General features: G+C 43.9%; 2 protein-coding genes across 8 annotated transcripts in view; one reads left to right on the top strand and one right to left on the bottom strand.

Annotated features, from left to right (window-relative positions):
- Positions 1 to 17,694, top strand: part of bmpr1bb (bone morphogenetic protein receptor, type IBb) — a 44,445-nt gene extending 26,751 nt beyond the window's left edge. For 2 of the 3 annotated variants that reach the window (XM_061801298.1, XM_061801299.1), the window contains exons 3-12: positions 7,668 to 7,842; positions 8,000 to 8,099; positions 8,177 to 8,279; positions 9,285 to 9,378; positions 9,511 to 9,655; positions 12,209 to 12,401; positions 14,045 to 14,342; positions 15,166 to 15,341; positions 15,419 to 15,549; positions 17,315 to 17,694. In XM_061801298.1, coding sequence (XP_061657282.1) covers positions 7,668 to 7,842; positions 8,000 to 8,099; positions 8,177 to 8,279; positions 9,285 to 9,378; positions 9,511 to 9,655; positions 12,209 to 12,401; positions 14,045 to 14,342; positions 15,166 to 15,341; positions 15,419 to 15,549; positions 17,315 to 17,440 — 1,541 coding nt within the window. In that variant the 3' untranslated portion in view covers positions 17,441 to 17,694. Of the gene's footprint in view, positions 1 to 7,667; positions 7,843 to 7,950; positions 8,100 to 8,176; positions 8,280 to 9,284; positions 9,379 to 9,510; positions 9,656 to 12,208; positions 12,402 to 14,044; positions 14,343 to 15,165; positions 15,342 to 15,418; positions 15,550 to 17,314 lie in introns of those variants that run through there. The other variant, XM_061801300.1, reaches the window with a different exon arrangement.
- Positions 17,695 to 19,639: 1,945 nt separating this feature from the next.
- Positions 19,640 to 26,418, bottom strand: part of unc5cb (unc-5 netrin receptor Cb) — a 167,258-nt gene continuing 160,479 nt past the window's right edge. For all 5 annotated transcript variants that reach the window (XM_061801292.1, XM_061801293.1, XM_061801297.1 and 2 more), the window contains 5 exons: positions 25,120 to 25,353; positions 23,824 to 23,973; positions 23,384 to 23,548; positions 21,835 to 22,013; positions 19,640 to 19,929 (listed from right to left, as the gene is read on the bottom strand). In XM_061801292.1, the coding sequence (XP_061657276.1) occupies positions 19,773 to 19,929; positions 21,835 to 22,013; positions 23,384 to 23,548; positions 23,824 to 23,973; positions 25,120 to 25,353 (885 nt within the window). In that variant the 3' untranslated portion in view covers positions 19,640 to 19,772. The remainder of the gene's footprint in view (positions 19,930 to 21,834; positions 22,014 to 23,383; positions 23,549 to 23,823; positions 23,974 to 25,119; positions 25,354 to 26,418) is intronic.

The raw sequence follows: 26,418 nt of genomic DNA, 5'->3' as shown, positions 1-26,418 counted from the left end.
CTAAGCAAAAAAATGTTAGATATTTGTCTTTAAAAGGCGGAGCCTAACATAAGTCTGTGTGTGAGTGTAAAAACGTGAGCTGTGGCCGACAGCAGTTCTTACGTGAACCCACGTTGATCAGGGCGGACACGTTCCAGACCTGCAGAATCGGTGGCACAGTCCGACCGCATGAAAACATTTTTGTTGTTAATACGCCTAAGACGTAGCCATAATATATATCCATCCATTATCCAAGCCGCTTATCCTCACAAGGGTCACGGGACAGCCGGAGCCTAACCCATGAAGAACCAAGCTGGCTAGTTTCACGCAAAAGGCAGACTACACCCTGAACTGGTCGCCAGTCAGTCGCAGGGCAGATATCGACACCATCGCTGAGAGGGAATTGATCCCACGCCGCCCGCGCCCAAAGCCAGGCTTGCAAACTGCCACACCATCAGTGACGTCGCCGTAATATTGCACCCTAGAAATCAGGTGAATGTCTAAGCTAGCCCATTTGAAGCCGTCGCAGGCTTCTGTTGGTGATTGTCCCAAACCAGCGCCTGTCTGTGTTTGTCTTTGCGGATGTCGCAACTGTCCGGCAAAAGTCGCACCCCCGCGTGACATTTCTCCGCCAGCGGGTTTGCCGGAGGTCGCGCGGGGGGGGGGTCGCAGGCCGGCCGCTCCGGAACCATCTCGTCCGACGCCGGCGGACACTTTTCTCCGTCCTCGAGGCTGCTCGGTCACGGCCGGTAAACGCGGAGCAGGTCGGCGGAACAGTGGAAACAGATGACTCGGCGGGGGGGAGACGGATCGGACCGCGGTCTTCCGACACGCCGGTGCGCACGTACGTCCTCGCTTTGAAGCCCCGTCGAGGGGTTAAGAGGCACGCGGCTGAAGCCGGACGACGAACGACGGTTGCCCGACACCCCCGCGAGGGGTCGGAGTGCACGCCAGAGACGCGCTGGGGGGGGTTAGAAGACGTCCGCTTTGAGCGGGAAGATTTACGGCCGCCACCTGGAGGAACTTATCTCGCTCTTCATCCGCGACGCTTCTGAAGAGAGGAAATTGGCACTTGGGGAAAACGAGTGTGACCGTTTGTGTTTTCGTTCCTCTAGGAAAAATAAATCAGAAGCCGATCAATCAATCCGTCAGGCTTCACCTACAACAAAAGCGAGAATTGGGGAGGGGGAACGCTAGAGAACTGTGACCTGCTGTTGAGCTCTGGTGCTCAATCGAGGGCCAGTTCAGGAAACCGAGACAGGCTCCACCCGCTACTTCCTGTTTCCATCCCAAACTAAGCCGCCAATTGCTGCGCCCTCGTCTCCGGGGACCAGTTTGCCGAAAAGACGAGTGACGCAGCTCGTCTTTGTCTCTATTTGCGCCCCACGATTAGCTGGTGACCAGTCCAGGGTGTACCTTGATTCTTTCGGCACGTGCTCAATCGTGGACCAATTCAGGAAACCGACCCAGGCTCACCGCGCTACTTCCTGTCTTTCCGTTGCAAGAGGGCAAACCTAAGCCGCCAATTGCGGCGTATCTAACGGCGCCCTCGTCTCCGGGGACCAGTTCGCCGAAAAGACGAGTGACGCAGCTCGTCTTTGTCTCTATTTGCGCCCCACGATTAGCTGGTGACCAGTCTAGGGTGTACCTTGATTCTTTCGGCACGTGCTCAATCGTGGGCCAATTCAGGAAACCGACCCAGGCTCACCGCGCTACTTCCTGTCTTTCCGTTGCAAGAGGGCAAACCTAAGCCGCCAATTGCGGCGTATCTAACGGCGCCCTCGTCTCCGGGGACCAGTTTGCCGAAAAGACGAGTGACGCAGCTCATCTTGGTCTCTATTTGCGCCCCACGATTAGCTGGTGACCAGTCCAGGGTGTACCTTGATTCTTTTGGCACGTGCTCAATCGTGGGCCAATTCAGGAAACCGACCCAGGCTCACCGCGCTACTTCCTGTCTTTCCGTTGCAAGAGGGCAAACCTAAGCCGCCAATTGCGGCGTATCTAACGGCGCCCTCGTCTCCGGGGACCAGTTTGCCGAAAAGACGAGTGACGCAGCTCGTCTTTGTCTCTATTTGCGCCCCACGATTAGCTGGTGACCAGTCTAGGGTGTACCTTGATTCTTTCGGCACGTGCTCAATCGTGGGCCAATTCAGGAAACCGACCCAGGCTCACCGCGCTACTTCCTGTCTTTCCGTTGCAAGAGGGCAAACCTAAGCCGCCAATTGCGGCGTATCTAACGGCGCCCTCGTCTCCGGGGACCAGTTTGCCGAAAAGACGAGTGACGCAGCTCGTCTTGGTCTCTATTTGCGCCCCACGATTAGCTGGTGACCAGTCTAGGGTGTACCTTGATTCTTTCGGCACGTGCTCAATCGTGGGCCAATTCAGGAAACCGACCCAGGCTCACCGCGCTACTTCCTGTCTTTCCGTTGCAAGAGGGCAAACCTAAGCCGCCAATTGCGGCGTATCTAACGGCGCCCTCGTCTCCGGGGACCAGTTTGCCGAAAAGACGAGTGACGCAGCTCGTCTTGGTCTCTATTTGCGCCCCACGATTAGCTGGTGACCAGTCCAGGGTGTACCTTGATTCTTTCGGCACAATTTGGCTGATGTGAATAGTTGTTTCTGTCCAAATATGATCAACGCCATAATTTTTTTTCACAAACTGCCGCTATTGGTCCGTTCCCACATCATCTGCTATTTTTATACCTCGCTAACCACTTATAAATATTGAAAATATCTTGAGATTAGCATTGTTGGACACTTGAACTGTCTGAAAAGTGTCATAAAACTCTTCCTGACTCCGCGGGAGCCGGACGGCATTATTTCGCCTCAAGACTGAAATCTTGAAAGTTCTTTCGACAATTCTCATAACTCGTGGCTCTTAGAGTCTAAGTGGCAAAAGTCAAAGACTTAGACCTTAGAGTTTTAGACGATGATGTACCAAAAATAGTTTTTTTGATGTGAAATATTAAAGGTTTTTATCTGGTCCTGGGGTCGGCGCGAGATCCGGAAACATTTTGCTTACTAGGCGGACAGAGACACACCAAACAAAACGAAATTGTTTGAACTGTCTGAAACTGTCTAAAACTCTTCCTGACTCCGCGGGAGCCATACGGAATTATTTCGCCTCAAGACTGAAATCTTGAAGGTTCTTTAAACAGTTCAGAATTTAGATACGTATCGCATCACTCGTGGGTTTTAGAGTCTAGGTGGCAAAGGTCCAAGACTTAGACCTTCGGGTTTTAGACGAGAACGTATCAAAAGTTGTTTACTTTAGCGAAATATTGAAGGGTTTTTATCTGGTCCTGGGGTCGGCGCGAGATCTGGAAACATTTTGCTTGTAAGGCAGACAAAGAAGACAAAACGAAATCGTCAAAGTAGCGCAGGAAGAAAGAGTCCCGCCAAGCAGTCCGCAGAGCGCCGTCGTTCCGGCAAATTTGCACCTTCAAATTGACGTCTTCCGAGTTTCAATTCCGTGGCGACGAGCAAATTTGCAAGCAAAAATGAATCAGTGACGTTATTTGTAGATAGGCGCAGTCAGCGATGAAGAAACCGACTTCGCAACTGCATCGAGCCGTACGGTTAGCCGTTAGCATTCGCACAATAGCGACGAGCTTTTGCAGTAAGCAATCATGTTTATGTACATAATTATGAGAGTGACCCCACCCCAAAAACGTAAAAATCAGAACCCCCACTGGTCGACTTCATCAAAACAAAAATTGATGTAATATGTCGCCAGAGTTCATCCACATGACACACACGTTGAAGATGAGTGAAGCGTAACAAACACGTTTGAAATTCATCTTTTATTGTCTACGCTGGGTTGCAGAGTTGCCATTTTGGGATCATTAATGGTGAAAACACCGCACAGTGCAGAAATGTCTCGGTAACATCCACACAAATGTGTGTGGAGGAGCAGCCTGTGGAATGTGCGGAGGATGTAGATCAGATTTCGGGGGGGGGGGGGGGCGACCTTGAATGCGCTCGCCGCTGACAACGCGAAACTGTTTGTTGCCGACGCGTCACAACCAACTCGAGAGGCCGAGGGAGGCACTCAATTATTACGCGATTTCTTTTAGTGTTAGCGTTAGCGAGGCACTAGCGTTAGCGCACCTGGTTATACACAGAAAGAGTTTGAGTTTGACGCTAACGTTAGCGCGGCGTTTAGACCTTTGCCACTTAGACTCTAAGAGCCACGAGTTATGCGAAATATATCTAATCTATTTTCATTCTGAATTGTGTGAATTGTCTAAAGAACTTTCGACATTCTAGGTGCGCTAACGGGAGTGCAGCGCTAACGCTAATGGTAAATCATCGTCTCGAAGAGCCACGAGTGATGCGATGTAGCTCTAAATCCTGAATTGTCTCAAGAACTTTCCTGATGTCAGTCTTGAGGCGAAATAATGCAGTACGGCTCCCGCGGAGTCAGGAAGAGTTTTATGACATTTTTCAGACAGTTCAAGTGTCCAAGAATGCTAATCTCGAGATATTTTCAATATTTAAAAGTGGTTAATGAGGTATAAAAATAGCAGATGCTGCGGGAACGGACCAATAGCGGCATTTGTGGGGAAAAAAAACTATGGCGTTGATCATATTTGGACAGGCGTGAATGTTAGCGTGGAGTTAGCATGATGCTAGCTTTAGCGTGGCACTAGCGTTAGCGTGGAACTAGCATTAGCGCACCTGGTTATACATAGATACACATTAGCGTGGCGCTACCTGTAGTGCACCTGGTTATACGCAGATACACAGAAAGAGTTTAATGTGTTTGACACTAATGCCATGCTAACGCTAGCGCCTCGCTAACGTCAGCCCCGCACTAACGCTAGCGCCGCATCACTACATAAACCGCAGGGTTGAAAAAAGTGTGAAAAAGTCGCAGCTTGTTGGCCGGAAATTACGGTAATAATAATAATCATAATTGCGCAAAATCCGAACTACCATTAACAACTCTTTCTGTGTACCGAGGCTTATAACCAGGTGCGCTCTGTAGGCCGGGAATTATGGTATGAGCATTCATTATAAACATAACTATTGTTATGTCGTGAGTCAAATTGGCCAGTTTTGAAGTTGAAACGTGGCCTAAAGTTAAAAAGTTGAAAATATGTACAGTATGTAGTGCATATAAAAAGTCTACACACCCCTGTTCAAATGCCATTATTTCAAATGTTATTTTGCAGCTTGAATATATTTGGTACAACTGAATTGAAGAATTTCTTTTTTTTTCAGGAGAGGGAAGTATATTTAAAAAAAAAAAAAAAAAGCAACTTGGATTGTGTTTGCATAAGTAAGCACACCCGCCCCCCTGCAATTAAGATGCTTCAAAATTAACCGAACCAAGGCTCGAGACTACAACTTGAGACTTTTTCCTCCAGCATTTAGTCACGTACAGGTACTGCGTTCAGTATTTCCCATGAACACGTTCACGTGTGAGAGATGGTGTAGGGGTACACACGCCTCACTGTAGTGCGGGCAGCGTGGGATCGATTCCCGCTCAGTGACGATGTCGATATCTGCCCTGCGACTGACTGCCGACCAGTCCAGGGTGTAGTCTGCCTTTCGCCCGAAGCTAGCTGGGATAGGCTCCGGCTTTCCCGTAACCCTCGTGAGGATAAGCGGCTTGGAAAATGACATGGCAAGTGTTCATCTGTGGCGGGCCGCCATTATTAGATCTTGGCGTTACTCGTCAATATATATAAAGCATCATAAAACATCGTTTGAGTCATCAGCGTCATCTTTGGACATCACCAAATTCTGGTTTTGCCCTGAACTCCAGACGGGATCGGAAGAGGGAGGACCACGTGCAAAACCGCTCCCCCCCCCAAAAAAAAAAAAAAATAAAAAAAACAGATGATGTCAGCCTTTCCGTCGTGAGCTTCCCCTCCACTCGCTGATTAAAAAAAAAAAAAAAAAAAAACAAACGCTGATATGAAGCGAAACGCTCGGCGACTTCATAAAGTCTTCCTTTGTGCGCGCGCGCACGCGTGCAGTCGCAGACTCGCAGATGCTTGATTAAAAAAAAGGAAGAAAGCAAGAAAAGAGGTAAAGAAGCCAAGGTCGCTTCGGGGAGATCAGAAGAAGTGTGCCGAATTCCCATGAACGCAGATTATCTGGGTGGGAAGGAAAACGGGGCGCCGCTTGCAGAGCACGACCAGGGGGACTCGCCATCGCGCTCGCCCTTGTTTTCAAATTTCTCGTTATCGTTTTGGACATTTCGTGCCGTGATACCAAATGAGTCGCCGACGCATTGTTCAATTAAAATTCATATTATTGGACATTTTATCCTCATTTCACTTTGAGTTTATTATTTTATAGCTCAGCAGTACTTATTAATATTAAGGAAATTCTGTCTGTTATTACCAGTCAACAATTTATAATTTTTTTTCTAAAAAAAAAAAAAAAACAAACACAAAAATCACTAGTTAAAAAAAATAATTTGTTTTATTGTACTTTTCATTCTCATTAAAGTTTTTGTACATTTCATTTAATCTCGCAATTTACAATTAGTTTTAACGTCATCATTTTTTAAATTGCATTCATATTTACTTTTTTGTTACTTCATTTTATACATTATATCAGTATTTTTGTTCAGTTGAATTGAATTATTTACAATTAGTTTTAACGTCATTTTTTTAAAATTGCATTCATATTTATTTTTCTATCATTTGATTTTCATTCATATTCAGTTTTTATAACTTCCTTTTATACATTAGAATACTATTTTTCTTCTGTTTTATTTAATTATTTACAATTAGTTTTAACATAATTTTTAAAATTGCATTCACATTTATTTTTGTATTACTTTTTATACATTACACTATATTACTATTTTTGTTGTTTTATTTAATTATTTACAATTTGTTTTAACATCATTATTTTTTAAATTGCATTCATATTTATTTTTGTATTACTTCATTCCATACATTATATTACTATTTTTGTTCCGTTTTATTTAATTATTTACAATTAGTTTTAACGTCATTATTTTTTAAATTGCCTTCATATTTATTTTTTATTTTATTTTACACATTATATTGCTATTTTTGTTATGTTTTATTGAATTTGAATTAACATTTTAGTTTTATAATAAAATATTTTATAATGTATTGTCTTAACATTTATTTTAAATATTAGTTGTACCGTTTTAAAATGTGTATTTAACTTGGGTTTAGCTGAACATCTTTTATTCATATGTCAATACTATTGATAGTTACATTTTTGTCTTATACTACCGCAACCCTTGTGAGGATAAGCAGCTGAGAAAATGGATGGATAATTTTGACTCGATATGGTGTTTTCATTTAATTGTATTTATTATCTGCCATTTGATTCGCATTTAATTTTAAACATTATTTGCTGATGTTAAATTTCTCATTTATGATTAATATTTGTTTTTCTTTTTAGCATTTAAAAAAATATATATTTTTCTGCAACATTTTATATAACTTGAGCTGAGTTTTATGAAACCAAAACAAGCAGGGTTCTTACAGTAAGAATATGCTTCGTTTAATTTATTGTTTCTCGACATCTTCGTGTGCGGATGCCGTCGCCACGGAGACGGCGACAAAAACCGGATTCTTTCCATGCCGATTCTCGCTCGGGATCCTTGAACGTCACACGAGTACATTTTTTTTTTCGTTTTTTTTTTTTTGCTTGAAACTTCTCTCTCTCTCTTTTTGTCGTGGGCGCAGGCAACTTGTTGGACAGCATTCTGCTTCGGACCGGCTGGAAGGGCGAGTCGGAGGAGAGGGGCGGGGGCGGCGCCAACGCCAACGTCAGCGGCGGGGGCGGCGCAGGGGTCCAAAACGCGCTGTGGTGTCACTGCAACCTGCATTGCCCTGAAGACTCTTCCAACAACAGTTGCATGTACGGTCAAGTTAACAACACAGAACACACACACACCATTTCGGGGTCGCAAAAAGGGTCCGGAAGGTTTCTGGTAAATTTCCAGAAAGAGTTTTTTTGTCGTAGCAGTTCCACGTTTGAACTTTGGTCGCTAGTGACGGCGGATGTCGTTGGTCAGGACGGACGGGTACTGCTTCACCATGGTGGAGGAGGAAGGCGGTCTGGCCACGTTCACGTTGGGCTGTTTGGGACTGGCCGGCTCGGAGTTCCAATGCAGGGTGAGTTTGTCGTCTCCTCGTGCCGCTAATCGTCGAAGCCTTCTTACGTCTTGCTTCCGATTGTGATTTCTGGATAGGACACGTGGAACGCTCGCTTCCGGAGAGCTCTGGAGTGCTGCATGGATCGGGACTACTGCAACAGCAACCTTCACCCTACTCTTCCTCCCTTGCAGAACTCAGGTGCGACATCACGGATAATTTGTTAGTCAAGTCATCATGCGGGAACTGCAAACCTAGGATCCAAGACTTGTTCTCCTTGAGAACGTGTTTTTAGGTTCAGGGTGAGGGTTAGAAGTGATTCTTTGACCTGGGCCTTGGCAGCTGGTAGGGTTGCTTAAAGCAGATCCAGGACCTGTTCTCCTTGAGAACTTGTTTTTAGGTTCAGGGTGAGGGTTAGAAGTGATTCTTTGACCTGGGCCTTGGGAGCTGGTAGGATTGCTTAAAGCAGATCCAGGACCTGTTCTCCTCGAGAACTTGTTTTTAGATTAAGGGGGAGGGTTAGAAGTGATTCTTTGATCGGGCCTTGGCAGCTGGTAGGGCCGCTTAAGGCCATGGTTCTCAGCCTTCTCGAGGTCTTGCAATGTTCGACCCCCAAGGTTTACAATGTTAAAGAAATCCAATTTGTACCTTTTCATTCCCCACCCAGTTAGAATCAATAAGAGAATCAATAAGGAATCGGATCCATACGCAGTACCCATGATGCAATCATGTCCGTATACCAGAGTCTGGTTTCTTAACGTGGCTCTGATATGGGGTGTGTTTGTGTTTTTGTCGTAGGTAAGGTTAGGGTAGGGGTGAGCCTTGAGGTTAGGGTTGGCGGTCTCTAAGGTTAGGATTGTGGTGATGGTGAGGTTCAGGTTCACAGTCAACGGCTTGGGCTAGTGTTCGGTTCACGAGGGGATGTGCGGTTATGATTTACATTTTTAGTGAACAGGGTTAGAATTATTGGGTCAGGTTTAGGGTTTGGGGACAGGGTGAAACGTCAGTCTTACAGTTGGGATGGGATTTGAGGTTGATCATGAAGTCTCGGGTCCCCCGAACTGCTTCCGGCGGTCTTTGGGATGCAGGAAGGAGATCCGGCTTGCGGCTGAGCAGGGGAATCTCGGTCCAGGGGACGGATGGAGAGAAAATTAGGAAAATGTGACACGAAATCATTTCTAATTTCATTCTATTTTTGAATTTCAGATGTGCACAGCGATGCTCATAACTTGGCTCTCTTCATCTCCATCACGCTCTGCAGCGTCTTCCTCGTCATCGTCGTGGTCATCTGCTACATCAGGTAATGAACACCGTCGCTCGTTTGCGAAAGTATTTGCACTTTGTCACTGTCCTAAAGTCGAGGTTGAATCGGAACTTGTTCTTCGTATCTTAAGTAGAGAACGTGTCACAAACTTGGCATCTTCCCCGTTAGGTACAAGCGGCAGGAGTCCGAGCCGCGCTACAGCATCAACCTGGAGCAGGACGACTCGTACATCCCTCGGGGCGAGTCGCTCAAGGAGCTCATCGAACTGTCCCACAGCGTCGGATCAGGGTCGGGCTCGGGGCTCCCCTTGTTGGTAGGACGAAATCGCCGCGTGGGACGCGTCACAGTTGTCGTACACGTTGCTTGCGTTCTGCTAGTGGCAAAAAAAAAAAAAAAAAAAAAACGCGGGCAAGGCACAAACCAACTGAGTGCTGGATAACGGGGGACGGGGGATTAGGAATGTAGTCAAAAGGGGCGTAGGGAAGTCTTGAGAAAGAGCACTGCAGCCCTCACAGTCCATCCAAACATCCATTTTCTACCGCTTTTCCGGGTGGGGTCGCGGGGGAAGTAGCTTGAGCAAGGATACCCAGGCTTCCCTTTCCCCAGCCACTTCCTCCAGCTCTTCCTGAGAGATCCCGAGGCGTTCCCAAGCCAGCCGAGAGACATAGTCTTTCCGGCGTGTCCTGGGTTGTCCTCGAGGGAAGTAGCTTGAGCAAGGATACCCAGGCTTCCCTTTCCCCAGCCACTTCCTCCAGCTCTTCCGGAGGGATCCCGAGGCGTTCCCAGCCAGCCGAGAGACATAGTCTTTCCGGCGTGTCCTGGGTTGTCCTCGAGGGAAGTAGCTTGAGCAAGGATACCCAGGCTTCCCTTTCCCCAGCCACTTCCTCCAGCTCTTCCGGAGGGATCCCGAGGCGTTCCCAGGCCAGCCGAGAGACATAGTCTTTCCGGCGTGTCCTGGGTTGTCCTCGAGGGAAGTAGCTTGAGCAAGGATACCCAGGCTTCCCTTTCCCCAGCCACTTCCTCCAGCTCTTCCGGAGAGATCCCGAGGCGTTCCCAAGCCAGCCGAGAGACATAGTCTTTCCGGCGTGTCCTGGGTTGTCCTCGAGGGAAGTAGCTTGAGCAAGGATACCCAGGCTTCCCTTTCCCCAGCCACTTCCTCCAGCTCTTCCGGAGGGATCCCGAGGCGTTCCCAAGCCAGCCGAGAGACATAGTCTTTCCGGCGTGTCCTGGGTTGTCCTCGAGGGAAGTAGCTTGAGCAAGGATACCCAGGCTTCCCTTTCCCCAGCCACTTCCTCCAGCTCTTCCTGAGAGATCCCGAGGCGTTCCCAAGCCAGCCGAGAGACATAGTCTTTCCGGCGTGTCCTGGGTTGTCCTCGAGGGAAGTAGCTTGAGGAAGGATACCCAGGCTTCCCTTTCCCCAGCCACTTCCTCCAGCTCTTCCTGAGAGATCCCGAGGCGTTCCCAAGCCAGCCGAGAGACATAGTCTTTCCGGCGTGTCCTGGGTCGTCCCCGGGGTCTCTTTCCGGTGGGACGTGCCCGGAACACCTCACCAGGGAGCCGTCCGGGAGGCATCCGGATCTGATGCCTCAGCCACCTCATCTGGCTCCTCTTCATGAGGAGGAGTAGCGGCTCGACACTGAGTCCCTCCCGGATGACCGAGGTTCCCACCCTACCTCTAAGCGGGAGCCCGGACACCCTGCGGAGGAAACAATATTTTATATAGTCGTATAGCATTATCCAACCCGCTTATCCTCACAGGGGTTGCGGGAAAGCTGGAGGCTATCCCAGCTAGCTTCAAGAGGAAGGCAGACTACACCCTTACCTTGTCGCCAGTCAGTCACAGGGCAGATATCGACACCATCACTGAGCGGGAATATAGTTTAATATAGTTTTAGGAAATAAATAACTCTTTTGGGGTTTTTTTTTAAACCCATTTTTGTCTCACCTTCTCTCTGGTCCCGTTGTTCAGTTACATCATTATTTAAGTGTTAGGTTGACAATATTTTGTACATTTTGAAATGATTTTTACACAATGCGAAATTCCGCATCTAGTTCTTAAATTCCTTTAAAAAGTCTGTAACTACCTGAGGATGCCACAAGGTGGCGGCAAAGTGCTGCTTAATTGCAAGGAAGAAAGTCGACCCTGCTAAACATTTTCGATTGAAATCAGTAGAATTCGATAGAATTTGTGCAGAACAAAAATGTTTGTCTAAAAATTCTATAGGACTCGGGTCCTGAAGTTCTATAGTTCTTTAGAAATTCTTTCGAAATGTTCCATAGAAAGTTTTTAGCAGGGGGATCACGAGCCCTAAAAGTGGCAAATCGAGTAAAGTCCAACCCCGCATGGCAATTTCATTTTAAATGAGAAAATCACAGTGCAAAAATTCACGTATTTATCTTTTGTCGCTCCAAAAAAATGCGTCAGAGGCAAATTTCACCCAGCACGAAGATTTATTCCGATTTTCAATCCTTGGTCGGTAAAAGAACAATTTTCTGGAGAAAATGGAAAATTTGATGCGGCGTTGAACCATTTTGACTTCATAGCGACCCAAAAAAAAAAAACATTGTTCACAGGCATCACATCAGAAACCGCATGAGCTACGTAAAATAAATATTTTAGTGGGTAATTACTTAGCAGATATGTTTTTTAATTATTTATATTGTTAAGCGAAATAATCTATATTAATTGAAGATGACAGCTAACTTTACGCTTGTCATCAAATGCGGACGGAACACGTGAGCAGTTTGACTTCAATTAAATGAATGAATAAATCAATACATTTTGATATTTATGTCGTGTTATTCTCACTTTGAGACCTGAAAAGTTTTGTTTTGTTTTTTTTATGTGTGTGGCCCGCGTGGCCAGGTCCAGCGCACCATCGCCAAGCAGATCCAGATCGTGAAGCAGATCGGCAAAGGGCGCTACGGGGAGGTGTGGATGGGCAAGTGGCGGGACGAGCGAGTGGCCGTCAAGGTCTTCCTCACCACGGAGGAGGAGAGCTGGTTCCGGGAGACCGAAATCTACCAGACCTTCCTCATGCGGCACAGCAACATTCTGGGTGAGGGCTCTGCTAGCTGAATGCTAACACGCGCGATTAGAATGTCGCGCTGATCCAGATCAAACTGGAGTCATTGTTGTCAAAAGTTGGCTCGGATTTTTATATTCATTTAAAATATATGGAAATATTATTTTAATACATTTAAATTTATTATTAAAATTTCCATTATTTTTTTTTTTTTTACCATTACAACTTTTTTGTACTAAACTATATATTTTTTTTAGCAGTTAATTAAAAATATTTCATCCACCCATCCATTTTAAGATTTATTTTAAAATATTATTTTAATACATGTAAGTATATGTAAATATCATTTTGAATCATTATTACTAAATATTGTGTATTTTTTTTGCAATTACAGCTATTTTTTTATGTTTTAGTCATTTCATACAATTAGTAAACTATATATTTTGTTAGCAGTTAATTAAAAATATTTCACATTTTATTTTGTCCTCCCCATCCATTTTATGATTTATTTTAAAATATTACTTTAATACATTTAAGTATATGTAAATATTTTAAATTATTATTACAAAATATTTAAGGTTTTTTACTATTACAACCATGTTTATATGTTTTAGTAATTTAATACAATTAATAAACTATATATTTTGTTAATAGTTAATAAAAATATTTTATTTTATCCGTTCACCCATTTTATGATTTATTTTAAAATATTTTCATACATTTAAGTATATGTAAATATTTTAAATTCTTTTTACAAAATATGTCATGTTTTTTACTATTACAACTATTTTTATGTGTTAAGTCATTTAATAAAATGAAACTATATATTTTATTAGTAGTTAATTAAAAATATTTCATATTATATTTTGTCCTCCCCATCCATTTTATGATTTATTTTAAAATATTATTTTAATACATTTAAGTATATGTAAATATTTTAAATTATTATGACTAAATATTTAATGTTTTTTACTATTACAGCTATTTTTAAATGTTTTAGTAATTTAATAAAATTAATAAACTTTTTATTTTGTGAGTAGTTAATTAAAAATATTTCCTTTTTTATTTTATCCGCTCACCCATTTTAAAATATTATTTTAATACATTTAATTATATGTAAATATCATTTTTTAATTATGATTACTCAATATTCTTGAACATTTTTACTATTACAGCTTTTTTATGTTTTAGTAATTTAATAACATTACTGAACTATGTATTTGTTCGCAGTTAATTCCAAAAATATTTCATATTTTATTAAAAGATGAAAATACTTTATTTTATCCATCCATCCATTTTATGATTTGTTTTGTAGAAATGTTTAGAAATAGTTACACTATTTGTCTAATCTTCGACTGACATCCAGTTTATTTCTTTAAAAATACCTTAAAATAAATATTTTAAAATTAAAAATCAAAGTTTTTGTGTGTATCAGTCCTTAATTTGTCCTCTTGCATTATTTATTTAAATTATAACATTAAAATAACACCGATTCCTTTCTACAGAACGTGATTAGCTTGCATCAAAATTTTTTTTTTTTTTAAATATAACAAATGAAGAACCTTAACCCATGAAACTGGAAAACAAAATAAAATAAAGTAAAAATACTCACTCGCCCAATATGTACACCTTTAAAGCAACATGAAAATGGAAGTTGTGAATTTTCCCGCTTTCAGGCTTCATCGCGGCCGACATCAAGGGCACGGGCTCGTGGACGCAGCTGTACCTGATCACCGACTACCACGAGAACGGCTCGCTGCACGACTACCTGAAATGCAACACGCTGGACGCCAAGGCCCTGCTCAGGCTGGCGTACTCGTCCGTCTCGGGCCTGTGCCACCTGCACATGGAGATCTTCGGCACGCAGGGCAAGCCGGCCATCGCCCACCGAGACCTCAAGAGCAAGAACATCCTGGTCAAGAGGAACGGGTCCTGCTGCATCGCCGACCTGGGCCTGGCCCTCAAGTTTAGCACGTAAGTTGACCACGTTTTCCAGCAAATCCGTTTTTGAGGGTTTTTCGAACGAAAATCGCCACTCGGAGGCCCCCGGACAAAACCCGGAAATACCAGAATGCAGCTGACCCGCCCACGTCGTTATTGTCAATTCAAACGAACCCCCCGAAACAAAAAAAAAAAACAAAAAACCCGGAAATAACATAACTTGATTGATTCGCTTTTCGCGCAAATCGGTTCTCCAAACCGAGGCACCGCTCTACGGCCCAAAAACTGGGACGCTGTTCGCAAATCAAGAAAAATTAACACCCACCCACCCACAAACAGGTTTCTAATTGCCTACCGATCTCGCGCCAAACCACTACTTTTATATCAGACCGGGTGAAGACACGGCAACGACCCGGGCTAAACTCGGCTGCGGCGATGCATCGTTTCAACAATATTGATTTAGTTGCCTGCTTTCCTGCTACCCAGGGCTGTGGCGCCATCTTGTGGCAAGGACGTTTTTCACTCAATTATGGAGGATCAGTTAAAAAAAAAAAAACATTCGATACATTGTATTAATATTTACATGATTTAAAAAAAAAAGTATGTAAATTCTACTACTGCAATGTATACCAGATTCAGATTTTTATACTCATTTAAAATATATTTAAATATTATTTGAATACATTTAAATTTTGATTACTAATATTTTTTTTTACTATTACAACTTTTTTTTAAATATGTTTTAGTAATTTAATAAAATTACTTTAACTTTATATTTTGTTAGCAGTTAGTTAAAAAAAAAAAAGTCTTGAATATTTTGTCAAAATGTCAAAATTCCAAATGTCGTGAATTTCAGCAACCTCAACGAGACGGACGTGGCGGCCAACCTGCGCGTGGGCACCAAACGCTACATGCCCCCCGAAGTCCTGGACGAGACCTTGAACCGGACCATCTTCCAGTCCTTCCTCATGGCCGACATGTACAGCTTCGGCCTGATCGTGTGGGAGATGGCCCGGCGCTGCGTTTCCGGAGGTACGTGGCGACGTTCGCCGCGGTAGTTTTATTTTTTTTCCCCACGCGGGGATTGTTGACGTGCGCCACGTGCGAAGGGATCGTGGACGACTACCAGCTGCCCTACTACGACCTGGTGGCCTCTGACCCCTCCTACGACGACATGAAGAAGGTGGTCTGCGTCAAGCAGCAGAGGCCGGCGTTTGCCAACCGTTGGGCCACAGACGAGGTACTCGATGACGACGCGCGTCCAATCTGGTTTTGGTGAATACTCGGTTCTGGTTGGCTCCCAAAATCCCATCGCCGTCCGCGCGGCGCTATTAGCCAGTTATCGTATGTGAACAATCGTATGCGCCGTCGGATTTTCTGATCAGTAAATGTGAAATAATCTCACGACAGACAAAGTTATTTCATCATTTAGTTGATTCGCAGTTTCAAATTGGTGTTTCCGGGCGGCATCTGAGGTTGCGGGTTCAAATTCGGCCTTGGCGTCTGTCGAGTTTGTATGCTCTCTTCGTGTCAGTGTGGGTTTTTTCCGGGAACGCTAGTTTTCAGCCCCCCTCCTCAAATATAACCCCCCCCCCCAACATGCATGGTAGGTTGTTGGAAGATGTGCGCTGCGATTGGATGGCAAACAGTTCAGGGTGTGCCCCGCCTCTCGCCCAGAATCAACTAGCGGAGCCGGCAGCACGCCCGGATGGATTTTGTGTGTCAAAACAGGCTCAAGGTTTCAAATTAAGGTTTCCAGATAGGGTGAGAATTTCCTAGTAGGGTTTTAAAACAGGGTTAGTGTATCAATGTAGGTTTTCAAAATAAGGTCAGGATTTCAAAGCAGTATTTCAAAATAAATTTAGCGTTTCGAGATGGAGTTTCAAAACTAGTGTCAAAACAAGGTGAGGGTTTAAAAGTAAGCTTTCAAAATAGGGTTTTAGAACAATGTCGGTTTTCAAAATAAGGTCAGGATTTCAAAGCAGTATTTCAAAATAAATTTAGCGTTTCGAGATGGAGTTTCAAAACTAGTGTCAAAACAAGGTGAGGGTTTAAAAGTAAGCTTTCAAAATAGGGTTTTAGAACAATGTCGGTTTTCAAAATAAGGTCAGGATTTCAAAGTAGTATTGCAAAATAGATCTAGTGTTTCGAAATAGCATTTAAAACAGGGTTAAGGTTTCAAAACAAAGTGAGGGTTTCAAAGTGAGGTGTCAAAATAGGGTGAGCGTTTCCTAGTAGGGTTTTAAAAAAGGGTTAGCGTTTCAATCTAGGTTTTCAAAATCAGGTTAGGATTTCAAAGTAGTATTGCAAAATAGATTTAGTGTTTCGAAGTAGTGTTCGAAACAGGCTTAAGGTTTCAAAACTAGCTTCAAAACAGGGTGAGGGTTTCAAAGTAAGGTTTCAAAATAGGGTGAGCATTTCCTAGTAAGGTTTTAAAACAATGTAGGTTTTGAAAATAAGGTTAGGATTTCAAAGTAGTGTTTCAATATAGATTTAGTGTTTTGAAGTAACGTTTAATACAGAGTTAAGGTTTCAAAACTAGTTTGAAAACAGGCTGAGGGTTTCAAAGTAAAGTTTCAAAATAGGGTGAGCGTTTCCTAGTTGGGTTTTAAAACAATGTAAGTTTTCAAAATAAGGTAAGGATTTCCAAGTAGTATTTCGAAATTGATTTAGTGTTTCAAAGTGGCGTTTAAAACAGGGTTAAGGTTTCAAATCGGACTGAAGGTTTCAAAGTGAGGTTTCAAAATAGGGTGAGCGTTTCCTAGTAGGGTTTTAAAACTGGGTTGACGTTTCAATGTAGGTTTTCAAAATAAGGTTAGGATTTAAAAGTAGTATTGCAAAAGAGATGTAGTGTTTCGAACTGGCGTTAAGGTTTCAAAACCGGGTGAGGGTTTTGTGAGCAGGTTCAGGGTTTCAGCGGTTTCAGTCGGATTTCAACACAGGATAAAGAACGCGTTGTGTACAGATGGCAGACGGCTGATCGTTTTCTTCTCCGTCTTCTTCAGTGCTTATGTCAGGTGACAAAACTGATGTCGGAATGCTGGTCGCACAAGCCCCTGTCCCGCCTGACCGCCTTGAGGGTGAAGAAGACCCTCACCAGGATGTTGGAGTCTCAGGATATCAAGCCGTGAGAGAACCGCAACCGCTCCGGCGCATTTGAGTTTTAGCCCACCTTTTGCGTTGGTCCCGCCTCGCTTTCTGTGAAAGCTGAGTGGCTCTCGAGGGGAGCCGGGGGGGTACGCCAAGCCCTTCGCCCTTCGCCCTGCCCCCAAAAAGCCGCAGAGCAGTATTTTTACGAGCAGTTTTTTGTACTGTTGACTTTGGCCAAAGATCACCGTGCTCAGTGACATTCATGGATTATTAGCAATCGGATTAAATTTATTGAAAAAAACAAACCCGTGTCGCGTCCTTTCTTCTGTCGACGGATCCCACCGTTCATTTGTACGTGAAAAAAAAAAAAAATATGGAATTGTAACATTTAAATGATTTTCTACTACCGCCCTACGACTCGTTCAGTGGTGCCTTGCGACCTGAGGGTTAGTGGGATCGATTCCCGCTCGGCGATGGTGTTGATATCTGTGACTAACTGGCAAGCAGTTGCCTCAAGCTAGCCGGCTTTCCTGCAACCCTTGTGAGGCTAAGCGGGTTGGATAATGGCATGAAACCTAGGACGCTGATGGTGTAGTGGTACACACGTCCCACTTCGGTGATGGTGTCGATATCTGCGACTGACTGGCAGCGTGTAGTCCACCTTTTGCCTCAAGCTAGCTGGGATAGGCTCCAGCTTTCCTCCAACCCTTGTGAGGATAAGTTGGATAATGACATGGAACCAGATTTTTGTTCTGGTTTTTTTCAACATGTGCCTTGGCTCAAAGGTTGCAAACCAATGAGTGAAGCCTAAGTCACTGATGGTGCGGTCTGCGTGGGATCGATTCCCGCTCGGCGATGGTGTTGATATCTGTGACTAACTCGCAAGCAGTTCAACGTGTAGTCTGCCTAAAGCTTGCCAGCTGGGTTAGGCTCCAGATTTCCCTCGACCCTTGTGAGGATACGCGGCTTGGATAATGACATGAAACCAGATTTTTGCTCTGGTTTTTTTCGACATGTGCCTTGACTCAAAGTTTCCAAAACAATCATTCGCTGATGGTGTAGTGGTACGCACGTCCGACTTAGGGGCGTGGGATCGATTCCCGCTTGGGGATGGTGTCGATATCTGCGACTGACTCGCGGCGTGTAGTCTGCCTAAAGCTAGCTGGGATAGGCTCCAGCTTTCCTGCAACCCTTGTGGGGATAAGCGGGTTGGATAATGTCATGAAACCAGATTTTTGCTCTGTTTTTTTCGACATGTGCCTTGGCTCAAAGGTTGCAAACCAATGAGCAAAGGATAAGTTACCGATGGTGTAGTGGTACACACGCCCGACTTTGATGCGTGGGATCGATTCCCGCTCAGTGATGGTGTCGATATCTGTGACTGGCGTGCAAATCAGCGTGTCGTCTGCCTTTCGACTGAAGCGAGGTGGGATAGGCTCCAACTCTACCGTCACCCTTGTGAGGATAAGGATGAGCTAGGGATTGCTTTGCTAAGATCCGGTTCAATGAACAAAAAAAAAAAAATGCAACCCCAGTCTTTTTTTTTTTGGTCAGTGTTGCATATAAATATAATTTATTATTAGTCTTAAAAATCACATATTTATACATTTTACTTTATACAATTACGTTGCCGGATGAAATTGGAGATCGTGGCGAGGGTCGTCACACGCAAGTTAACGTCACGAAGCTGCACGACAAAGGGGAGGGAAAAAAAAAAAAAAGAGGCCACACCCTGATAAAGACATAAATGAAAACAAAAAAATGCAAATTTTGCATAGACAGCTTTACAAAAAACAAACAAAAAAATGCATTTACAAATATTGATATCACAATCAGTCACTCGAATCGTCGTGCCGCCTTCTCGCCCGCGCCTCGCGTCAATTATTTGGCCCCCATCCCCAAAAAAAAGCAAACTGTACTGTTTACATTTGGTCCTAGAAAAATAGATTATTATTTTTTTTAATTGGATATGCAATCAATCACGACGTGCAAAGAATCGTGGGAAAAAATAAAATAAAAATCGACGTCGTCAACCCTCTTTTTCGCCAAACGATAAGCAATAATCATAGAAAACCGACAAAAGTAGTGCGAGAGAGGACTTACTTACTACACTTACTTCAAAAACTTGTAAAGCATAAATGAGATTATTATTATTATTATTATTATTCATATTCAATACTACGCTATCACAGAACAAAGAGTCCATCTGCTGGGTTGCCGTGGAGATCCTTCCTCTTCAACGGCGGTATCGCGATTCTTTCTCGTGGAAAAAAATTACAAAAATGGCGAGGCCTGTTTCCATGGCGACCGGTGCCATGAATACCCCCAGCCGGCGCCGCTCTTCCGACGACCTCGCGAGGGTCGAGAACGCCGTCAGTGGTCGCTCGCGGGTACCAGGCCGTCGTGGCGGCCCATCTCCTCCAGGACTTGGGCCAGGCGGCTCAGGTTGCCGTCGGGGAAGTGCTGCGCCTCCCACAGGTCCAGGATGACCCCCGTCGGGCTGGACTTGGTGGCGAAGTAGTTCAGATATCTGAGAACGGAAAGACAAAAAAAAAAAAAAAATAATAATTAAATTAAATAGAATAAAATAGAAACAAATTGCTGAAAAATGCGAGGAAGTCCCCTCAATGGCCACCGGAGGGCAGTCTCAGGCAAAGAGCCCAAGCCCGGTACAGTCCAACCTCGGTTCTGGACCACAATCCGTTCGAGAAGCGATTTGTTCGAAAACCGAATCGATATTTCCTGGTCGGGTCGTGCACGTTATGTTATTTCCGAGTTTTTTCGCGGTGCGTTCGAATTTACAACAACAAAACCCGTTGTGGATCAGCTGGTCGCGTCGCGTGCATTATGATATTTCCGTTTTTTTGGGCGGTGCGTTCAAATTCACAATAGCAATGCGCGTCGTAGGTCAGCTGATCGGGTCGCGCGAGCTATTTCTGTTTATTTCGCAGTGCGTTCGAAATTACAATAAAAAAAAAAGTGAGTCATGGGTCAGCTGATCGGTCCACGCGCGTTATGTTATTTCCGGGTTTTGTCGCAGGCGTTCCGAGTACCGATTTTCGTTCGAAAATAGAAGCAAAAAAATTCTCAAAATTTTCCATTCCAAAACCGATTTATTCGAGAACGCTATTTTGATGGAAGTCTCAGCTCCTCAACACTCATTTTAGTCACTCTTTGCGGAGGATAAAGAATATATGACTCCTTACACATTGCGGCCTTGTGTTTAAAATATCCGTCGCCAAAAATGGATTATAACAGCGTAACGTAGATGCTATTAAGCATATTAGCACGTCAACAGTTTCCCATGATTTGTTAGCATTAATATTGTACAAGCCGACTAATGGCTGTGGTTGTTTTAAATACACAATTTGCAATTCTCTTTGTATTACTGTATTTTCTGCACCACAAGGCCATCCATAATCCATATTTTAAAACTTTATATAAGGCGCACCACATTATAAGGCGCGTAGAATAGAGGCTGGGGTTACGTTATGCATCCATTAGATGGCGCTGCACTAAAGACTTAGTATCGATCCATATATAAGGCGCACCTCCATATTGTAAAGCGTTTTCCATATATAAAGCGCACCTCCATATTTTACATTTTTTTCCATATATAAGGTGCATAGAATAGACGCTACAATAAAGGCTGGGGTTACGTTATGCATCCATGAGGTGGCGCTGCACTAAAGGCTCAATATCGATCCATATATAAGGCGCACCTCCATATTTTTAAAAACTTTTTCCATATACAAGGTGCACCTCCATATTTTAAAACTTTTTCCATATATAAGCCGCATTGCATAATAAGGCGCACAGAATCGACGCTACAATAGAGGCTGGCGTTACGTTTTGCATCCATGAGGTGGCGCTGCACTAAAGGCTCAATATCGATCCATATAAAAGGCGCGGCGCATTATAATGCGCACCGTCGGCTTTTGAAAAATATGTAGTTTAATTTGACAGAATACTTCAACTGGGTGTGACATGAAAGAACTTGAAGCCTCTTTTTTTTGTCCTTCAAAATATTGCTTGATGCAAAAATGTTGCAAAAAAAAAAAAAAAAAAAAAAAGATTTGGGACCGCTTTGTTGAATTGTTGAACAGAAGAAGAAGAAGAAGAAGAAGAAAGGTGGCTCTTCGCTGTCCACCCAGTCAGGGGGTCTCATCACTGTGCAGCTGCCGCTTGCGATAAGCCCCCCCCCCCCAACTTGGGACCCCAAGAATGGACACGCACGCATCAAAGGCACCCCTCCCTCCCCCCCTCCATCTTTTTTTTTTTTTTTTTTCCCATCCATTTTCACTTAAAATGGAGCCTGGAAGACACAAAAGACTTTCTGGCACGTGGCGCCTGAGTCCGAACACCGGGGGGCGCTGTGTAAATAAGACTAGAAGAGAAAAGGGAAGTGGGGCGGGGGCGGGGTCACGGCACCCACCTGTCCAGGTTGAGCTTGTGGGCCAGCATCCTCCAGTCGTTGCCGCGGGTCTGCGGCGCGTCCAGGCTGCCGCACAGCTTCTGGCGGACGGAGACGGGGATGCGGAAGGCGTTGGGCCCCACCAGCGTGGTGATGTTGCTGGCCGGGTCCAGCAGGGACGTGTCGATGCTCTGGGAGTCCTGCCGGACACCGCAAAAGTCCAACGCAAACTTACGCGACGATGTGGGACTTAAAAAAAAAAATTTACAAATATGTTTTTTTTTTTTTTTTTTTTTCCCCAGCCATCTTTTGAACATGAACGTCAGATGTTCAGGTGGCACAAAACAGGAAAGTAACCCCCCCCCCCCCCACACACACAAAATGCCATCGACAAACTTTTGCCCTCTTCCATTATTAATCTTTTATCAATTAATTAATTCATTGATTGATTGATTACATTTTTGCTCCCAAAAAAATGATGGTTCCGTTCACAAAAAAAATCCTTTGATTAATTCTTTGTATTCTTTTTGTGTAATTTACTACATATGTTGAGTGTTTTACATAATTCAATATTATATATATTGATATGATAATATATCATTTGTTTTTTATTATTTATTGTGTTACATATTTTCGGAAGCGTATTACTGCCACACCAAAAAAAAAAAAGGTCACGTTTCACATAATTCTGAGAATCGTTTCACATACGTATGTAAAATATCACATAATAATGTGTAACATTTCACTTAATTATGTGAATCATTTCACAGTGATACATTTCACAGAATTATGTGAAACATTGCACATAATTCTGTGAAACGTATCACTGTGAAATGATTCACATAATTATGTGAAACGTTATGTGAAACGTTGCACATAATTATGTGAAACGATTCACATAATTCTGGGATATTTACACATAATTATGTGTAACGTTTCACATAATTCATAATTATCACATAACGTTTCACAGAATTATGTGAAACGTTTCACATAATTATGTGTAACGGATCACATATTTATGTGAAACAATTCACATAATTCTGGGATTAGTAGATAGTTAATGTTCCACACACCTATATAATACAGCATTTTAAAATCATATTTAGGCTTGAAGGCTAGCGTTAGCATTAGCGCAGCGGCGCTAGCATTACATTCTCTTTGTAAATATCTCGAGTTTCTATGTGGGCGCGTGCGGCGTATGTATGTGCCAAACGGTATTTCCTTTACAAATGTCCTGGGCGAGCATTATAACCAGGTGCGCCCCGTCGGTAGATGTGAAGTCATCCGAAAATGAAGCGATCGGCTACAAAAAGGTGACAATGGGAAATGTTTCATCGCCTTCTTGAGGCGGAGTGGAGACCAAGTGCCGCCCGTCGGTCTCCAGAGGAGAAGACGAGCGGCGGAATATGTCATCATTCACCTCATTTAACCGCATCACATCTCCATCTTTCATACGCCAATTCTTTTGCCGCGTGGGAGCTCGGGAGGCAAGTCAAGAGATGAAATATGGCACGCACGGGATTTATGAATTTGACGTTAAACCCGCAACCGGAGCGCGGTCGCCTACCTCTGAGAGCGTGGTGTCCAGCTGAAAGATCTGACCTTCGCCCTCCACCTGGCGGACGCAAATCTTGCAGGCCAGGTCCACGGTGGCGCCAGAGAAGCGCTCCAGGGTGAAGCAGCAGTGGAGGTTCCTCTGGGAGCCGTCCCACACTTGCTGGAAACACAGCTCCTGCCCCCCAGAAAAATACAGGACCACGACATTACGACCGCAAATCGGTGAGTTTGATTCGCTGAAAAAAAATAATGAGCGCATTATGCTCGCGTCTCGGAGTCCTGCATTTAGGTCCGACCCCGTACCGCAGGTTCGTGACGGCAACGTTAATTGGAGAGTCTAAATTTCCCCGAGGTGTGATTGTAAGTGCGGCTGAGGGCGTGGTGCTCGAGCCCCAATAATAATAATAATAATAATATTAATAATAATAATACTAATCATGAAAAATGTACCTGATACTTGGCCAGCAGTTTGCTTTTCCACAGCGCGTGCGGAACGTCGTGAATGGAAAGCCTCAGGTTGTGGGTGCTGTCGCTGAAGTTGAGCGTCTTTGGTTCGTCCAGCAACTTCCCCCCCATCTGCTTCTCCATTTGGAGGACTTCCTGAAATCACCCGCACAGACTCCGTCGTTTGATTTCTTTTCAAGATTGATTTTGTTTGAATGCCAATTTACAATTTGCGGCTGTAAATGAATTCATACCATTTGTGTCAAACGCTAGCGCCGGTTTTGTGCTAGCATGTTATTGAAGCGAGTTGCTAACTGATACTGGCGAAAGTGCTTTGTTTTTGTTCGCGTTGAACAATATGAATCCCAAATTCAGTCAGCTGTGGAACATAATTTCACGGTTGTGTTTTTCACTCTCGGTTTTCAGGCTCTTGTGCGTCCCGATGAATCACAAAAGTGTTGCTAATTTTGCGGCCACGGATGGTGGGGTGTTCACTTTGCTTCTAAATGACTGTGGATATTAAAATTCTTCAAAAAGATGGTCTTCAACGCGGAAGAAGTCACTTTTATTTCCTGGATTGTATTTAAAATCCTGCCTTTGCTTTGCGTTTTGTGCCTCTGCCTTCTCGGACTGCTTACACCTTGAATAAACCAAGCCGAACATCATGCTCGCGTCTCGGAGTCCTGCATTTGAGTCCAGCCCCGAACTGGAGGTACGTGACAGCAACATTAATTGGAGAGTCTAAATTAACCCGAGGTGTTATTGTGAGTGGCTCCAGCACTCCCGTGACCCTTGTGAGGATAAGCGGCGAAGAAAATGGATGTACTTAAACTTCCTTATAACAAGAAAACTGATTAGCTTTTCTAAACAAGCAGCATACGCAGCAAATGTGCTTTTAATTATTGAAGCACTATTTTGAGCAGATTGTCTTTAAAGGTCTAATTCAGGGGTGTCAAACTCATTTTTGTCGCGGCCCACGTTGTAATTACGGTTCCCCTCAGAGGGCCGTTGTGACTGTGAAACCATAAAAGTATTTAATCACCTCATCATATTTAGATATGAAATTTTGGTCCAGATTTTTAGCAAGAATCACGGAAGTTAACACGTGATTTGCCGTTGCGGGCCACGTAGAATTATGTGGCGGGCCAGATCCGGCCCCCGGGCTTCGAGTTTGACACCTGTGGTCTAATTTGCCAAAAAAAAAAAAAAAAAAAAATGATAGCAAAGGTTCCCTTTTGTAAACAACAACAGCTCATTTGACGTCTTTTGATTGTCTATCATCTTAATTTGTCGGGGTCACACCTTGAGCGCGTCCTGCGTGTCGTCCAGGCAGTAGACCCGGATGTGGTACTCGGCGGCGGGGCAGGTGAGCGGCCCGAAGATGGCCAGCTTGAGGCGCTTGGTGGTGGCGGCGCTGAGCGACTGGCCCACCAGGCAGTACGTGCCCAGCGTCTCCGTCAGGATGTGGCAGGCCTCCTCGTCCATCTGGACGTAGCACGGCGTGGTGAAGTTCTCCTCGCCCACCACGACCACGTCCTGCCCGGGAGGAAGAGGAAGAGGCGAGCGTCAGCGGCGGCACGGTGCCAGGGCGAGATTCTTCAACATCTTACGACGTTTAAACTGAAAAAGTGAAACTTTTAGTCAGTGATGAGCATTTCTGACTCGCAGTTTTGAGGGTTCTGCCTTTGAAACGCTCAGCTTGAGTTATGACGTGTTATGACCCCACTCGATGGCTATGAAAGGAAAGCCGATTCTAACGTGAAGAAGAAAATGCATTTTTTCTCTCTCCCAACACACATTTTATAGTACGGAGTTTTTTTTGCGAAAAAACGACCATGTATAGTAAGGCGTTTTTTTGCGAAAAAACGCCCATGTATAGTAAGGCTTTTTTTTGCGAAAAAACGACCATGTATAGTAAGGCGTTTTTTGCGAAAAAACGCCCATGTATAGTAAGGCGTTTTTTTTGCGAAAAAACGACCATGTATAGTAAGGCGTTTTTTTTGCGAAAAAACGACCATGTATAGTAAGGCGTTTTTTTTGCGAAAAAACGACCATGTATAGTAAGGCGTTTTTTTGCGAAAAAACGACCATGTATAGTAAGGCGTTTTTTTGCGAAAAAACGACCATGTATAGTAAGGCGTTTTTTTGCGAAAAAAACGACCATGTATAGTAAGGCGTTTTTTTGCGAAAAAACGACCATGTATAGTAAGGCGTTTTTTGCGAAAAAACGACCATGTATAGTAAGGCGTTTTTTTGCGAAAAAACGACCATGTATAGTAAGGCGTTTTTTTGCGAAAAAACGACCATGTATAGTAAGGCGTTTTTTTGCGAAAAAACGACCATGTATAGTAAGGCGTTTTTTTTGCGAAAAAACGACCATGTATAGTAAGGCGTTTTTTTTGCGAAAAAACGACCATGTATAGTAAGGCGTTTTTTTGCGAAAAAACGACCATGTATAGTAAGGCGTTTTTTTTGCGAAAAAACGTCCATGTATAGTAAGGCGTTTTTTTGCGAAAAAACGACCATGTATAGTAAGGCGTTTTTTTGCGAAAAAACGACCATGTATAGTAAGGCGTTTTTTTGCGAAAAAACGACCATGTA

This window comes from Syngnathoides biaculeatus, chromosome 17 (assembly GCF_019802595.1).
Source record: "Syngnathoides biaculeatus isolate LvHL_M chromosome 17, ASM1980259v1, whole genome shotgun sequence".
Classification (NCBI taxonomy): Eukaryota; Metazoa; Chordata; class Actinopteri; order Syngnathiformes; family Syngnathidae; genus Syngnathoides; species Syngnathoides biaculeatus.
The sequence above is the reverse complement of the archived record's forward strand: the minus strand, read 5'-3'. Positions and strand labels throughout refer to the sequence as shown.